General features: G+C 36.8%; 2 protein-coding genes across 4 annotated transcripts; one reads left to right on the forward strand and one right to left on the reverse strand.

Moving 5' to 3' along the window:
• Positions 1-4,897: 4,897 nt before the first annotated feature.
• Positions 4,898-10,663, forward strand: LOC121242680 (cytochrome b5). Its single transcript, XM_041140602.1, has 6 exons — positions 4,898-5,033; positions 5,190-5,234; positions 8,125-8,157; positions 8,284-8,436; positions 10,067-10,122; positions 10,216-10,663. The coding sequence occupies exons 1-6, from the start codon at positions 4,994-4,996 to the stop codon at positions 10,567-10,569; spliced, it is 681 nt and encodes a 226-aa protein (XP_040996536.1). The 5' UTR covers positions 4,898-4,993; the 3' UTR covers positions 10,570-10,663.
• A 1,504-nt stretch (positions 10,664-12,167) lies between these two features.
• LOC121242683 lies at positions 12,168-16,476 on the reverse strand. Of its 3 annotated transcripts, none has more exons than XR_005935946.1 (6): positions 16,173-16,467; positions 15,671-15,785; positions 14,893-15,522; positions 14,201-14,384; positions 12,524-12,615; positions 12,168-12,410 (listed from the first exon to the last, which is right to left on the reverse strand). XR_005935946.1 is itself a non-coding variant. In XM_041140607.1 (6 exons), exons 1-5 carry the CDS (start codon positions 16,247-16,249, stop codon positions 13,147-13,149), a joined length of 1,071 nt encoding a protein of 356 aa, XP_040996541.1. In that variant the 5' UTR covers positions 16,250-16,476; the 3' UTR covers positions 12,168-12,615; positions 13,098-13,146. The 3 variants fall into 3 exon arrangements, 2 of the variants coding, with proteins under 2 accessions (XP_040996541.1, XP_040996542.1); XM_041140607.1 differs by adding an exon at positions 13,098-13,211 and having other exon boundaries at positions 12,168-12,615; positions 16,173-16,476; XM_041140608.1 differs by having other exon boundaries at positions 12,168-12,615; positions 16,173-16,466.
• Between the last annotated feature and the right edge of the window lie 889 nt (positions 16,477-17,365).

Raw genomic sequence — 17,365 nt, forward strand, 5'->3', positions numbered from 1 at the left:
ACCCAACCATGTGGAAAACTATTAAATCTGCTGGCATCAGTCTTCCCTCTATAGAAAGAGGGCATCCAGGTAAAATCTCACTACAGACTACAGAATTTCCTGTTGGGGTCGCAACCACTAACCTGTTCCTCAACCTTTCAGTATCTAAAGTGCAAAATCTAGAGTACGCCGTGGAAACAAAAGAATGTGTCGCTCCCGAGTCAAATAACACAAAAGCATTATTAGAAAACAGAGAAAGAGTACCTGTGATCACATTCAAACTCATCCATGAACCAAGAATATTCAAAGTCTTAACCAGAATCAATCAAAGAAAAGAAAATAATAGAAACTATAAATCCTTGAAGTAAAACCAAAGAGTCATACCAGTGATCACGTCATTCCTACCCTCAACTTCTCCAGGTGTTAGTACAAAGACTCGAGCAGGCGCAGTAGGACGTTGATTGCTGCCCCGGGCCGATACTTCATTCCTCTGAGGTGGCGGTATGAATGTCTGGTTGCTCCTATTTTGCATTGGGCAATCCCTGATGTAGTGTCCTGTTTTGCCACAACGAAAACACAATCCCGCCCCTTTTCTGCACTCTCCGGAGTGCACTTGATTGCATGTCCTACACTGGTAGGGCTGTTGATTACTCTGAACCAGCCTTTTTCCCGAACTACTACCCTCATTCCTCTTTTTCCATGGTCCCTGATCCATGCCAGACTGGTACCCAGTAGGAGTAGTCCTTTTTCTCTGTTCATGCATTGCAGCGCTTCTTTGAAGGGTTCTTTCAAAAACTGTTGCTTTATCCACCAATTCTGAGAAGTTCCGAATCTGGAAACCCACCACACGCACGTACAGTTTCTCATTCAGTCCTTGCTCAAATTTGCGTGCCTTCTTTTCCTCATCGGGAATCAAATAAGTAGCAAAACGGGATAACTCAGTAAACCTAGCAGCATACTGATGTACCGTCATGGTTCCCTGAACCAAGGTGGCAAATTCCATAGCCTTGTCCTCACGGAAAGAGCTAGGGAAGAAGCGCTCAAGAAAGATCTGCTTGAAGTGCAGCCAACTGACTATCTCTGTCCCCTCTGCTTCCCTGATAGATCTTTCAGAGATCCACCACCTCTTCGCTTCCCCAGTAAGCTTGAATGTGGCGTACGCCACTTTTTGCTCCTCAGTACAAGTTAGGACTCGCAAAATCTCCTCAATGTCCTGAACCCAATCCTCCGCCAAAGTTGGATCGCCTCTCCCATCAAATAAAGGAGGGTGCATACGATTGAATTGCTCAACAGTACAACCCCCTTCATTGAAATTACGCTGGCGACCCGTGGGATTTTGCACAAGGTCATCAATTAACTGATGTGCAGCTGCTCGTAACACGTCGGAAGCACTCGGGTTTGCTTCCCTTTCGTTCTCGATCGCATTCAGATCCGACATGCTTCGTTCTCTACGACGAGGTGGCATCCTGACAAAATAACTAGAATTTTTAAAAAATCGCTTCGAAAATAGAATTTATAAGAACATAGAAAATTAGTGGTATTTGTAAAAACAAAACGTATATATATTAGAATTAAAAAATATAAGAATATCTATAACAGAGACAAAAGAGGAACGCACAACGGTAGTAATAGTCAATCTCTCCAAAATTTAACATCTTACTCCATCTGAGTATTTAAGAAGGCTCCGCCACTAAACTAAACCTTAATCAACATGAATTTAGTTCATAGACCTATGAAATACCACACTTCATAGTTATTCGCAAAGCTTGCGAATTCTAAGACTTCCCACTTCAACAATATTCAATCCTATGTACCCACAGAAATCTAAACCTCCTAGGTTTATAGTATGCAGAATTCTAACCTGTCTCTGATACCAAATGTAACGCCCCAAATCCGGGTGACTTGGAGAATTTCTACTTGTCACTCATAAACATATCTCCCAACACATCCAAAGAATAAACTCCAAAAAAAACTTCATAAATGAAATTAATCTCAAATCTTCTCAATAATCTCATTACAAACTCCACACAATCTTTAATGCAATAATAATAAATCAAAGGGGTCCATAACCTCCCGATAGTCATAACAAACCAACTAAATCTTTCATAAATCTTACTAAACTCAAGACATAAATAAAACTCAAAGATATTAAAACTAAGAACACCAGAAGTCCTTCTTCTACCAACATCTCCTCAGCTTAGACACAAACAGCATTCTAATCCAGGTCCTCATTTGGACTCACCACATCATCTGAAAAATATTATAATGATAGGGGGTGAGTTATCAATAACTCAGTAAGCAGAAATCATATGCTAGCGTGCAAACATGAGCATTTATCAAGGAGAGTATGCAGAACAAAATAATTTTTCCTGAGTTATCATGCAGAACAGAACATATTTTCAAAATAACAGAGTGATGGTTTTAAAACAAGTAAAACCCATGGTACTTTGGCATAACATAAACTGAGTATCATTGTCAAATCAAAACAGAGCATCAAACAGAGCAGAGACCATGTTTCACCCCCGTGGTAGGGTTGTGCTAACCCCGGTGGCCAAACCAGGCAGAGACAGAGGTGAAATATTTCCTTTATTCTTCTCGGAGCCCCAAGTGTGCACACAGGAAAGACCACAATAAAACTACTTTGTTCCCAAAGTGGGTGCACTCAGAGACAGAGAAGTTGGTACCAACCCAAACAGAGCAGAGTATAACAGAGCAGAGCAGAGCAAAGCAGAGACAGAGTCAGATACGAAAACCAGTACACAATGGTTTTCAAATGCTATATCAAAATAATACAGAGTACCAAAACAGAATCAGACAGTTTACCCACACTGAACACAAAAGTCAGAACATCTTTCTAAATAAATGCACAACTTTTCATATTCTCAATATCGCTCATTTTTCAGATTTCAGAAACCACATGACAGAATTTAGCTCATGTCTACACAATGCATGCCAGAACATATTTTTCCTTTTTCGTACAGATTTCATGAGTATGCAGATGAGTGACCGAGGTTGATCTTTATTTTCACAAGTTCCTAACACAACACAAAATATGCAAAGTTTTCAGAAAATCAACCTCAGTCTTATTAACTTGTATAAAACCTAGCATAGGAACCCCGCTTACCTGACTCCTGCAGTGTATTATCTATGACTTGGATACGGTCTCTATCCGTCTCGCCACCTATTCATAAGATAATATAAACTAAATATTAAAGTCCAACAATACACAATTGGTCTTAAACAACTCAAGACTCAAACTCTAGACCATAATTCAACGAGTTTAATCAAACTTAACTAGCCAAATAACAATCCGGACAGCCCACCCTTCGACCCAAAATATTCTATACTAAACTCAGTATGTTGGTTATAAGTGGAGACTGATTTGGAACTAAAAAAAATATTTGCTAAAAGTTGGCTTGACAGTTGGCTCGAGCCAAGTTCGCTCGACAGACCGCTCGAGCGAAGGCAAGTCAGAGAGGTTCGCTCGACACTCCGCTCGAGCTAATGCAAGACAGAGAGGTTCGCTCGAGTCTCGCTCGACACTCCGCTTGAGCGAATGCAAGTCAGAGAGGTTCGCTCGAGTCTCGCTCGACACTCCGCTCAAGCCAATGCTCATTTGGCTGTTCGCTCGAATCGCGCTCGACAGTCTGCTCGAGCGAAGTACGCAGATTTTGCCAACATAACCAGTTTACACTACACAAAGCACTCTTATTTCCATTCCCAACTCCATAACATAAAGTATAAACTAAAACTTCCAAATATTTTCTCAACCACCAGTCCAACAATTCCACTACAATGAAACTTCAAATAATCCAAACCTAGGACAAAACACCAACCCGAAATACTCACCACGTAACAACCAGAAAAACTCACAAAAAACTACTCAAACTCACAGCCAAAACAGATACTGCATCAAAAAGAAGATAAACCAAACCCAAAACTAAGAAGCAGAAATCGCACGGTTACAGAAGGAGAAACCGATACTTGGATGAGAAAGAAACCCTTACCAGTCGAAAATGGAGGGGATGCGAATTGATGCCCGTGAGTTGCAGACGGAAACCAAAATGCAAAAATGGAGGAAAAAAACAGAGTGTAGCAGACGGCAACACTCAGGAAACCAGAAGCAACGCAGTAACAGAAATCCACGTGAGGTGTCTAGGGCATGGGATTCGGAAACTCAAACTAATGCCAACAACAAGAAATAAAGATGAAACCGAAAAGAAAAGAGAGACGTGCGCGAGAGAGATGCGGGAGAAACTAAAACTGAAACAGAAAAATGCGGAAAGAAACGAAAGTTGAAGAAGAAAACACTCACCTCAAAAACGACGTCGTTCAGGATTCTCACTAAACACGAAAATGGCTGGGCCATTTTCATGCACTGATCCGGGCCACTTTGATGAAGAGGTAGGGCCTTACATGATCTTTCCCTGAACGATTGCAATCTATCACTAATATTTTATAGAATAATATTATATATAATTTTAAATTGTATAAGGTCGCACACTCTTCAAAAAAGAATGTCATTTACTATTAAAAATATTTTTTTTATATAGCTTATACATTTATCTTTTTTTAAAAAAAAAAAAAAACAGATGCGCAAAACTTTACACACTTTAAAATTATATGAGTGAAATATACACTCTATTTTACATAGCAGCTGATATGAAAATATATTTATTTTAGAAAAATTATACTCATCATTCTTACATTATATACTGCACATAATTTTTTAATTTTTAATTTTTTTCTCTTGTTAAATTTATAGTATATAAATGATGAGTAGAAGAATTTAATTAATTTAAAAAAATAAAATAATAATAATAATAATAATAATAAATATGACATATAATGTGTGAGATTACGAGTAACAAAATTCGTTATTTTATAAATAATTGAATTTCGGTCCAAATGTAGTAAATTGAATAACAGAGGAAAACCCCCATATTTAAGGTTGTCTAGTTTCTTTGTACGGACCAAACTTGATAAGAGAGCTTATTCGGCCGCATAAAGCAGTATGGTGCTTACAGATTTCAATGGAGCTGGCGTCGGAATTGGTACGGCCTGCTATACCTTATGCATACGATTATTCAAGCTGGGACATTTCTCAGAATCCGATTCTCTGTCTTCTTCTTCTTCTTCCTTTTTTTTTTTTTTTTCCTCAATGGTCTGTTACTAACTTTACAATGGTCTCTGAAATTTCTTTTCTTCAGGTTTCGGCATCGGTTGTGGTTTCGGAGTTGGCTGGGGTTTCGGAGGTCTGTGTTTTGTCCCTTTCATGTTCACGTGCTTGAGATAATTTGTTCAATTGAGAACTTTTATTTCATCTTTCGGTGTTTTGGATTGGATTTTTTTTCTTTTTCATTGTGCAAAAATAGTTTGACTATACGGTATTTCTTGTTGCTCAACAAACACAGATCCGAACTTTTGTTCTTACAGCCCTTCAAACCCTTCCACCCTACCAATAAATCCACCACTTCTCTAGGCATTACCCAATGTAAACCTGTCCAGCTCAAAGCCTCATTCCACAAGAATCTTGTGAAGAAAAAGATGATTTACTGATTCTCCATCCCTTTTGCACATAACGCACGAATCAGCAATAAACAATCCTCTCCTTCTAAGATTATCAGTTGTCAACTCTTTGCCCAAAGAAGCCACCCAACAGAAAAAAGCAACCTTGGAAGGATCTTTCACTTTCCAAATACTTTTCCAAGGGAATACACAACTACTATGGCTTGACAAAATTCTGTAATAAGATGAAACTGAAAACTTAGCATTTCCAGCTGGAATCCAAACCATGCTATCCTCTCTTTCTAGCACCAACTTTGTGCTGTAAAGTTTAACCAGCAATGCCTTAACTTCATCCACTTCCCAATCATTAACATCCCTTTTAAAAATAACATTCCATTCAACCTTATTATTACTGCTGCAGTAAGAATCACAAACAGCTGCATTTTGATCTCTTGCAATTCTGAAAAGGGCAGGAAATTCTAGCTTGAGAGCAGTATCTCCACACCACAGATCATGCCAAAAGAGTATCCTCTTTCCATCTCCTACCTTCAATCTGAAATTATTGGAGAAGGAATCCCGTCCTTTTCTAATATATTTCCATAAACGCACCCCGTAAGCTCCACTAGATTCTTTAGAACACCAACCTCCCCTCAATCATCGTTCCTTGACAAAGTAAAGCTTGATTTTTTTTTTTTTTTTTTTGGGTGGAAGTGAAACTGTGTGAGTGTTGGTTGCTAGAAAATGCAAAGGGCAGAGTGTTTCGGGGTGGAAGAGATGAGTAAACTTAGTCTTGGCCAAATAACACAAACACAACATTCCCCACTCATGTTTCAAACACTAGAATTGGAAGGAACTGAAACAGTATATATCAAGATGGCATGGGTCTTAGCCACGCATTCGGATAAATAGGTAGGAAGTTACTGAAATGGTGTTACACTTGCTTACCAAATTCGATTATGTAAGTTGACAACAGCTATCACCTGCGTGGCTTTCTTTAATCAAGGTTGTTCTAGAATGGATTGGTGCATTATAGGCTATGTGCCTCTTGGGTTTCACGAGCATGGTGGCATTCATCAGGAGTGTGTTACTGTTAACACCCATCCCAAAATAGAGCCTATGGCCCCTTTTCAAGAACTTAATAGTTCAACCTCTCTCATTAACACTATTGTTATACTCTATAGGGATGCACTCTTCATTGTTTTCTTCAAATGAATGGATAAACTAAACTAGGGTGAGAATATCTAATAAGATGTCATGTGACCTCATTTTCTCCATTTAACCTCCTTTATGGAATCTATGATCAGAACAATTGAATATCAATCTTTATCTTCCTCAATGTGTCATCCCTTAGGTTCCCAGCCGATGGCTTGGTAAGAGAACGAGCCAAGCTTCTCTCTGACCTTACATCGTCCATCCATTCTCAATAAGCTGTCTGACAATGTTATGCCTCAATCTTTTGTGTCTGGATTTTCCCATTAGAGAGTTATATCAGCCTGGCAATCATAATTAGTTCAAACATGTGGGACTAGTTTAGTCCAAAAAGGCAAATCTACTAACAAAGTCGGCCATTCGGTTTCTGATCCAGCCTTCTCTGAAGCAACATAGATTCAGAGGTTGATCTAGCTATACAAGTCTTGCCATAGGATTTCCAATGACAGCTCTTGCTAGTGTGAAAACATATCTATTAGTGGGTTCATTTCATCCAAACATTGATAATTGTTTGTTACAATATAACCTTCAAATACAGCAGGAGAAATTTCATTGCTGAGGTTTTTACCCAAGTGCACCTTTAAATCAATCAAAATGATCAAATCTTTTGAGTATTTTGTCTAAGTAGTTGTGATGTGACCCTGTAAGGCAATCGTGTCTAAGAATGTAATGCCAAAAATGACATCAGCATATCCCATTTCTCAAATGTCAAATTTAGAAGGAGAAAAGCCTTACTGTCATGCAAAATATTCGAATTAGCTCCAAAAAATAAACTTCTGATGGATAGTCCTATAGAGATAGGATACCTGGGCCACTTAGTAGCAGAAGTTCAGGGATAGGTAATGGTAATGAAATCCATTTGTGGTTGTTGACAAGTGGACAATGAATGACAGAAAAGCTAATTACTGGTTTTTCACACTTAGTTAGATTTTGCAACTTATAATAATATAGTTATTCAGTTAGTACTCTTAGTTAAGCTGGTGGAAAAGCGTAAAGTTTGACATATATGAAACAAGGGGCTGCAAGTTCATTACCCATTAACAAAAAAATAGTGGCTGCAAGCTCATTGACCGTCAGCATCTCTTTTGACCATGCATGTCATATATGTATAGGCAATAATCAGTCAGAAATTCGAAGGGCAATAATCACTAGGTTGTTGACGTTTGGCTTGGACAAATATTTGGAATCCTAGATTTTAGAATGGTTTTATTTCCACATCTCATGATTTTAGAATGATGTTATTTTTCAGGTTTCAGGTACCTGTATGACAATGCTAATGGTGTTGGTCATATGTCATATTCTGTCATTTTTCCAAATCAACTTTTACTTTATAATGAAATGATTGAACTCTTTCTGTAATTCCTTGATTATTTATGTTTCTGTTACCAACCAGCTGATTTGCTGATGTTTGATGATTCTATGCTACAGGCATGCCTCTGAACATATTGGGCCTCGGTGCAGGTATGCAACTAGCACCCTCTTGATTGAAAGCAAAATATTTGGTTGATCTATAATAGTTATATCATGTAACAGAATGTATCATCTTTATATCAAAAACACCCATAACCTTGGAATTTTGTTTTAAAGGTGGAGGCTGTGGGATTGGATTAGGCCTTGGATGGGGCTTTGGCACTGCCTTTGGCAGTCAGTATCGATCATCAAGGGTCATGTTTCAGGGTATGGAATTCAGTAAAAAGGATCAAAGTGATGATGCATTCAAAGATTTATCACAAATCACCCAAGAAACTCGTACTTCACAATAGCTTTTCATTTCGACATCTCTTCAACGCAGTGGCCATGAACTCAATGTAGAATGCCGCTCATTGCAAATCTGCCATTAAGAGTTGTCAATTTTTGTGCAATGTAGAGCTTTTGTGCACACAATATTGGTACTGTAGAAAGCAAACGTTGAACCAATTACCATTAAATAAAAGGGGATGAAAGAAAGCACTTCTCGGCAAGCCACTGTGATGACTCATCTGTTTTTAACCTTTCACAAAATCCACAAGATCTAGAGAACTTAAAGCTGTCTAGCCCCGTTTGGTTGATAGACTTAATTGAAATCAATTCAGTTCAATCTAATTTTAAACTGAGTTTAATATCCAAACACTCAAATTGTTAAATTCATCTTAACTCAAAATCTGTTTACACGTGAGATCTATAATTTTTTTCAATTCAACACTTATTTGTATGTGGGATCTACAACTTTTTTTAATTCCTTATAAATATATCTAAATTTGTTTTAACATCCAAACACATTTAAACTCATATTAGGTGGATTCTATAAAATTTATTTTATCATATCAATTCACTATTATTTATAAAGAGTTTAACTCAGCTCAATATTCTAACGCAACTTTAATGATTATAAATTGAGGAGTGTTATATGGCAACTGGCAGTAGTGACAGGATTTTAAGGTGTTTGTTTTGGAAGTTTAAGGTTAAAATTGCAAACCACGGTTAGCAACTTACCAAATGCTTGTGTTCAAATTGTTGTATACTACACTGTAAATCTCATTTCCATCATACTGTATTGTTGTGATATTGTCTGTCAACTATTATATCCACTCTTATTTTAAAAATAATAAAATCAATAGTTGATGGATAATACTGCATCAACACAATGGGATAGGAGTCGAACATCTTTGTGTGTGCATGGATAATGACCGTGGTTTCAGTGGCACCTCTCCTTTCCAAGACACATCGATTAGTATAGCAAAATTATCTCACCTTGATTAAAATGAAGTGTAAAAGGAAAAGAAATGACACATAAGTGTGCTCTATTATCTGTAGCATTTCTTTTCCGTATCAAGCCTCTTAAACAAGAGAAAAAATATTTACAATCGTGAATTATGCAACTGTCGTGTAATCGTTTTGAAAAAAGTGAATAAAATATAAATTCATATGAAAAAAATTTATTTTTTAATAATAAACCTTATTTTTTTTCAAAACGATTGTGTAGCATTTACGCATTTCACGATTATACGTAGAATTGTTTTTCAAATAAATATTTAAAGAGGATTTTGGTTAGGTAAACAGATTTAACGTGGGGAGGACCAGAATTAGGCTCAGCTAACTCCAATCAATCAATCTTCCTCATGATCGGAGTCATTTTCACCATCTGAGGGTCAACTTCGTCTGGTCCAAAACGTGTCTGTTATGGTTACCATCACAACTGGTGGTTGTTCGCGTGCTCAGTGCCTAACCCCCATCCCCATCCCCCCCGCCCCCTTACCTTTCTTCTCCTACAAATTCTGCACTCAGTTCCTGCAAAACCAACACACCAATTACTTCACTTGATCAGCACACCACATACACGCACTCTTTCAAAGCCCAGTAAAAACTATGGCCACTAGAGTTTTCACCCTCTCCCAGGTTGCTCTGCACAAATCAAAGAAAGATTGCTGGTTGGTCATCAATGGCAGAGTAAATCCTTCTCTCTCTGTCTCTGTGTGTGTCATGTTCTGGGTCGAGTGAATCACTCGGAGTGATGTGAATTTGACTGTTTTTCATGATCAGGTTTTGGACGTGACGAGGTTCATGGAGGAGCATCCAGGAGGAGAAGAGGTGCTGATAGAGGCGGCAGGGAAGGATGCCAGCAAGGACTTTGAGGTTATTGGACACAGCAAGGCAGCTCAAAAGTTGTTCCTAAAATACCAAGTGGGTGTACTGGAAGGATGCACAGTCCAAGACGGAGAGTCCAAAGAAGTTGGGTACAAGGAAGCCAAAAGCAAGGAGATGAGTGCTTTCGTGATCAAGGACGACATCACACCAAACTATGCAGCTGTTCTTGAGTTCTTCGTACCCTTCTTGGTTGCTGGTTCCTATTTCTGTTACAGATGCCTCACCAGAGCAGCCCAGATCACAATTTAGATCATCATCTTGTCTAATTTGTTAAACCACTATATATCCATTGTGATCATCTGTATGTTGTGGGGTTTGTTATCAGTGATCTATATTGGCAGAATTTATTGGATCAACCTGAATATCTTCGATTCCTCTTTGGGGGATATACCTACTTATTCATCAAGCAATTATGTACTCCATCTGCAGCCGGCAGCAAATCCTCACACACGTCACTTAAAACTACGTTTGGAACACAAAAATAAACATTCCTTTCGACATTAAACTTTGAAAAATGATAAACACACGTCACTTTTCACAACACTTTACAAGTTTTTGTACTAGTTTTAGCATGGTCTGATTGTACTAGTTTTTGTTAGGTGTATATCCTTTTTGAAAAATTTTTCTCATCAACTACTATTCATCACCCCACATCTCACACATTATGAAAAATACCTCCGTAATTGATGCATTGTAAATCTCATATTTTTGTAGGAGCTTGATTTTGGAATCTTTTTGCAACTCCCTTACTCCTTTTTGTATAAGGTATTCCTTCAAAACAAGTGATGGTAAAGAATCTTAAGAAACTGTATATTTTGACATAGATTTGCTCAATGAATATTTTGAGGAGTTCCAGAAATATTTATATAGATTATACATCTTAGTTTATTACAAGAATTCTATCATTAACTGTATCCAAAATATACAAGAGATTAGATTGAATTTGATTTGATTTCTCTTTTCAGCTTCTTATCCTTTATCTTCATTCTATTTGTCTTTGACTTCATCTTTATCTTGAGTTTGAATTGAGTCTGATCATATCAATAAAATTGGAATATCATCATTTTTTAAGATTTATCTTCACTTTCATTTGATGTGATAGTTAGAAGTAATGGAAGGACAATAGCATTAGTTTGTAGATTTGACATTGGCACGCCACTTTTTATTCACACAAGATTAGTATCAATCCAATAATTGGAGTAGCCACAACAGCGTTAATGGCAATCCAGGACACAATGAATAGAAATTTGAAAACAATTCTCATTGAACCAGACTCAAAGCTGGCAATACAACTATTGCTCAACCAAAGTACACAGAAAACAGATTCGACAATGTAGTCTATCATAAGAGACATATAATATCTGTTACATTCCTTTGATGAATGGGAAGTGTAAAAAACTCTTCAATCTCAAAATTGTTGTGAGCATAATATTGAGCAATGTACAACTTTCAACTGGACATATGAAAGCATTCCCTTTATTTGTATTCCTCGATGTCTATTAGTTTTTCATAGTGGGAAAGATCCACTCAGACAAATTATATTACGGAGATTGCTTGTAGTGTAAAGGCTTTCAAATAGAATTATTATTTTATTATTAACTTTCTTCGAAACCGTTGCTACGGTTTATTTTTCATCAATAAAACTTGGTTAGGGGAAAAAAAAAAAAAAAAAAAAAAAAAAAAAAAAAAAAAAAAAAAGGGCAAAGGTGCTTAACACTCGAGTTTCAAGTTCAGCCAAACATATTTGCCTCGTTTAAGGATGTATCATGTTCTGATTTCATACAAGTCCCCATATTTCCTTCCCTTCTACAGCCATTGCAGATAAAACAAGACAAAGGATAAACATGGAGGAGATTAACAGAAATGCAACTCTGCTAAAATATTTGTGTATTTTTTACAACTTCAAGTAGCTGATAGGTAAACATGTTTTGAATTACAAACCTATGCAAACTTTCTTTCACGTCTCTCCTTGCCCCTTATCATATACAAACTGAGTTTGTCCTTCATCAAAGAATCAAAATTGGAAAGAAAAAGAAATGCAAAAAACAGAGGGAGATGGCGTTTCTACAAAGTGCTTGGATCGTTCCCTCAGCAGTAATCACCCAGGACCGGCATGTTTAAGACATATATTGTGTACGAAAGAATAACGACCCACGATTCAACAAATCCAGCAACAGCCTAAACATGGTGCATTGCCATTCCCTGAGATCCTCTGATCCGAATACTGCCTCTCCAACAACAAAATGCAGATGAAGAACATAAGTAGATCCTTCTACACGGCACATAACACTAAAACTGCAGAGAGGAAAAAGAAAGATAAGCATCCATAAAGGGAAGCACCAAGAACAACCCCCCTCCGCCCCCCACGAAAAAAAAAAAAAAAAAAAGAAAAAGAAAAATAAGACATCAATAGATTATAAAATTAGAGATAAAAGCTTCATACGAAGTTGGATGCAGAATCAAATGGAGAATTAAAATATTGAATCGATGAAAAATATGTGTGGATGCCACAGGTACAAACTTTTTGACCCAGATTAATATCTTATGCAGAGGGGAAACTCTTGAGGCAACTTAACTTCCATTTGACATTTCTTTATGATCAATTAATTAACAAATGAAAAAAGAAAATCTTGGAGAATGATTTTAATTGAGACAGAGAAAGATGGATACACAGAAAGTTTTCAATCTCCAAAATATTCCGTGGAGAGTGCTTTAATGACAAACTGGCAACATAAATTTTAAGGGAGAAATCAAAATGCTTTAAGATTGGAATGTACATCTCGAGGCATTAATTCTTCATTATGGAAGCATGCATCATTTTATTCTTCAGCAATAATTTGGAGCCTCATAACCCCAAAAGAATGTAATTGCTGGAATACCGACATTTATACCTGCTAGAGTATGAACTTATAAATGAATTACCATGTCTCAGAAATGAGTCAGTTAACATGACAACAGCTGAAACAAATTATAGTTGGGCAGTATACAACAGAACACTGAAAGAACTGGAGGTAGAAGTATCAAGCATATTACATGGAGCATAAAAAGTTTCTGCTTCTATATACTGCTCTTGTGGAAAAATTCTTCATCTAGTCCATTTTTCATAAGGTTCATGAACAGCAAAGAGTGATTGCATGGGCATAAAATGACTGAAAAAATAAGTACCGTGATAGGCCCTTAATGAGTAATTGTAGTGGCTGCTAGATGACAATTTTTCCTAGACCATGACACAAATATTTTCCTAGTGATTGCATTGTATTTGGAACAAATAATACAACATATGTTCCACTAGTTTTTCCACATTGAAAAATTTGTTACATTCTTGAAAATGTTATTGGTAGTTTAGTGCTAATATTCACTCTGTCACCCTTGCTGTATGTTTTCCCACTCCATTATCACTTTCATTTCTCCATTTGCTTATTGAGTAGTGCACGTACTCAAGCGAGATTCCCAGCAATCACGTTTAGCAATTCATTTTCTCCAATGAAAAATGATACTTGTGCCCCATATATATATATACTTGCACCCCATTTAACAACCAACAATAGTTTTTTCCTTCTTTTTTTTTGAATTTTCTTCAATGAAAAACTTCAAACTTTTTAATTTTCAATTAAAAAAGACAAAATTTTAATAAATAAAAATTTTAAAAAATTCTTCAATGATAACTTTGAAATTTTTTAATTTTCATTTAAAAAAAATGACAAAATTTGAAAACAAGTGAAAAAAAAAATTGTTGATGGTTATCAGATTAGTTGTCAAATGGGGTGCTCTCTAGAAGGACTCTTCTCCAAAATTTTCCACACAGCTTTTGATATCCGACTGAGATGAAATCAATCAAAATATGAACAAATAATTTGGGGAGGATTTCAGGAAAACTTACAAAGCAAGCATAGTAGAAGAGCAATCCAAAAAGTCACTTGAACAGGTCGGCTATACTGCATCTGGTACTGAGACCTTTGAAGCTGTCTCTGAATAGCTCCATGCCATCCATGAAGTTGCTTATCATAACAATCATTGCTACCATCGAGGCAACTCTTACTTCTTTCATAGTATGCATTAATGCCCTTTATGAAAAAGAAAATAACATAATTATGAATACAACAAGGCAGATATAGAAATCACCTGGAATTGCATCGGTGATGCCTAAGTGGGTGGTAGATTTGTTCACTTGTTGGCAAAGAATTAGGGGCAATTGCCATAATGTGAATGTATGGAGAATGATTCCTTTATGTATTATGTGTTGTCTGTGTATTGAAAGGAATGGTTGAAGCTTTGTAGATAGGGAACGTTCTCCAGATGAGCTTAAAAGTTTCTTCTTCCATACTTTATTTCTTTGGGCCTCAGCCAGTGTTTTTAATGGAGCCAGCTTACATGATTTTATTGTATCACTTTCCAGCTCCTAACTTGTAATTAGGTGTTTCCTGTTTGTATACTTCCTTGTGTACTTGGGCTATGCCTATTTATTAGCTTCAATAAAATCTTATATTACTTATCAGAAAAGAGAGATCAAGCAGCAAGTTTTTTGAAAAAAGTCTTAACCTCAGAAACATATTGAAGTCATTGAACACACACCTTAGACAACTGAGGAGATTGCAAAAATGCAGTATCAGCTTCTTGTTGGCGATCCGTTGCCTTCCACTTCCTAAAACCATTCTTTGACCACTTCAACTTGGATGAAGATTCCATGGAACTTGGGAATACTGACAAACTGGGTATCTTACGTACAGGCAACCCAGTCTGCTCTTTTGAAAAATTCTGCTGGTGTCCATCATCAGGAACGACAATCTTCCAAGCACTAATGTCAGCACTAGCACTAGCGGTCCTCCTGTGTCCATGTGACTTACCTTCGCTAACCTCCATGCACTCAGCAGAACGACGGGAGTTCTCTGAACAATCGGGCGTTGAACCTTTATCTGTCACTTGTGGATTCTCAATATCCTTTCGATTACTCTTCCCAGGAGTTTTGTCTTCAGATGTTGACGATCCCAAAAGAAACGATGCCAGTTCATTGCATTCTCCTTCGTCTAAGCGCATCCAAGGCAATGATGCCCTGCCCTCTGAAAGAGTGGATACCTGCAACGAGTTCTCGATTTTTGAAACCTGGTCTTCAATGGCGATAACAAATTCATGGTGCCTGCCTCTTGTATCGTCACTTGAGCTCTTCACGTAACTAGACTGCACAGCCCGTTCAAACTCTTCTAACTGCATTGCCCGCACAAAAGTTTCAATCAGATATTCACTCTACTGATACGAGTAGATATATGAGTACAACCCCAATCAATCAAATATCCAATTTACGTCAGCTGAGTATGCGTGCGGATGCAGGCACAGTCAGAAGGTCGGAAACTACCTGCCATTTGGTAGTGCCAAGGACAGTGTGAAGATCACGGCGGAGTTCTTCGGAGTCCCACATGCTAGAACCGTCTTTCTCCGCGTGAATCCATGTTCTATACGTAGATTCCATCCTTCACAACAATAGAAACAACAATTACAAAAATATGAATACAACCAATCCCAAACTCCGCATTTAACGTTGAAAGTGAATTGGAAGCATGGTTTTCTGCCTGTGTTTGATTAAACAAAGACCCAGATATACAATACGAGGACAACCCAAGCTCTAAATTTTACGTATAATCAGGGCACAATAGAACAAATGGCTCAGCCAAAATGTCCTAACAATAAAACAATGTAGCATAACTGAAACTTTCATTCATTATCGTTTCCGAACTTTTTTTCTTTGCTACCAAACAAATAATATAAAAAATTTAGGACAAAATAGAGACTGCAAATCCTGAAAAAAAAGAACCCAAAACAGAAATTGCAAATATTTGATAAATTGAATTAATGGGTACCTGTCGGCTGACTCTTGAACTTCCTCGGCGGCAGAAAAGAAAGGATCCTTCTCCCACCGATCAAAACTGGAACCCATTATTAAAAAAGGAAAAGATAATGGATACGAAGCAGATCGATGAATCGAGATTCGATTTCAATCAATAGAATCACAGAGAGAGAGAGAGAGAGAGAGAGAGAGAGAAGCTAAGGCGGGTGAGAAGAATGATGTCCAAGCGGACACAGCGCGGCCTCACGACGGAATATTTATTTGTTTTGTTTTTTACCAAATTGCGCCGTCAACCGGAAAATCAGAAGAAACGGTGTCGTTATGAGCTGTGCGGTCAAAATTCGTATACGGCATGGATCTAGTTGGGAGAAAAAAATACCTTAGCTTGTTGACAAAATAAAAAAAAAAATATATATATATATAAAAGTTCCACAATCATTAACTTATTTTGGCTCCTAATGGATTCCCCACTATACAATCAATTTAGAGAGTTGGATGTTGCAATCTTACCTATGCATATAAAGCAAATATGTAATTGTTTTATGATTAGTAGTACCAACCAAGCAACTTTAACTGTATTAAGATGGGCAGTCAAACAACACCTAACTTCAATAATGGACCATTTTATCTTTAGATATTTGAAGATTCTAGAACAAATATATGATTGCATTTCCTAGTCTTTCATTTGCTCTTTGCATATTACACGTGTTGCTTGAAGATGTGTCTCTCCTTTGTAAGGTTTTCTTTGTTTTATTTTGAAAGATCTTTGTTGATTGATCTCTATATTGAGTTGTGTTATATATAGTCGTTTTTGTGTATTCTTTACGCACTCTACTAATGTAATTTATCATATTAGTTATTTTAAATTAAAAAAAATTGACACAACTAATCAGACTAATGAAATGTACATAAAAGTAACAGTACATAATATTTTTAATTTTTTAATGTGCTAAAGAGTCATTACACTTGACATAGAGCCTACTTTTATAAGCCTCATTCACAATATTTTTCCTTTTAATGGGGGTTCGTTATATATTTAATGTCAATTTCAGCTCAATTATTCCACAACCTCTTAGTCTTTTTTTTTTTCTTTTTTTTTACTAATCAATGATAATTAAATATAAATTAGATATATAATCAATTGCTTAAATAATGTCTACAAGTTACGAAGATCAAGCCCCAAGAAAATAAAGAAAGCTATTTGTA

The sequence above is a fragment of the Juglans microcarpa x Juglans regia genome, chromosome 8D (assembly GCF_004785595.1).
Source record: "Juglans microcarpa x Juglans regia isolate MS1-56 chromosome 8D, Jm3101_v1.0, whole genome shotgun sequence".
Lineage (NCBI taxonomy): Eukaryota > Viridiplantae > Streptophyta > Magnoliopsida > Fagales > Juglandaceae > Juglans > Juglans microcarpa x Juglans regia.

Excerpts from the sequence above, each read along its gene's own strand:
- LOC121242680 (XM_041140602.1), top strand. The coding sequence starts at position 4,994 with ATGGTGCTTACAGATTTCAATGGAGCTGGCGTCGGAATTG. Across the intron at positions 5,034-5,189 it reads TGGAGCTGGCGTCGGAATTG|GTTTCGGCATCGGTTGTGGT; the intron begins GTACGGCCTGCT and ends TCTTTTCTTCAG. Across the intron at positions 10,123-10,215 it reads GGTTGGTCATCAATGGCAGA|GTTTTGGACGTGACGAGGTT; the intron begins GTAAATCCTTCT and ends TTTCATGATCAG.
- LOC121242683 (XM_041140607.1), bottom strand. The coding sequence starts at position 16,249 with ATGGGTTCCAGTTTTGATCGGTGGGAGAAGGATCCTTTCTTTTCTGCC. Across the intron at positions 15,786-16,172 it reads GTTCAAGAGTCAGCCGACAG|GATGGAATCTACGTATAGAA; the intron begins GTACCCATTAAT and ends ATTGTTGTGAAG. Across the intron at positions 15,523-15,670 it reads TTGGCACTACCAAATGGCAG|TTAGAAGAGTTTGAACGGGC; the intron begins GTAGTTTCCGAC and ends CGGGCAATGCAG.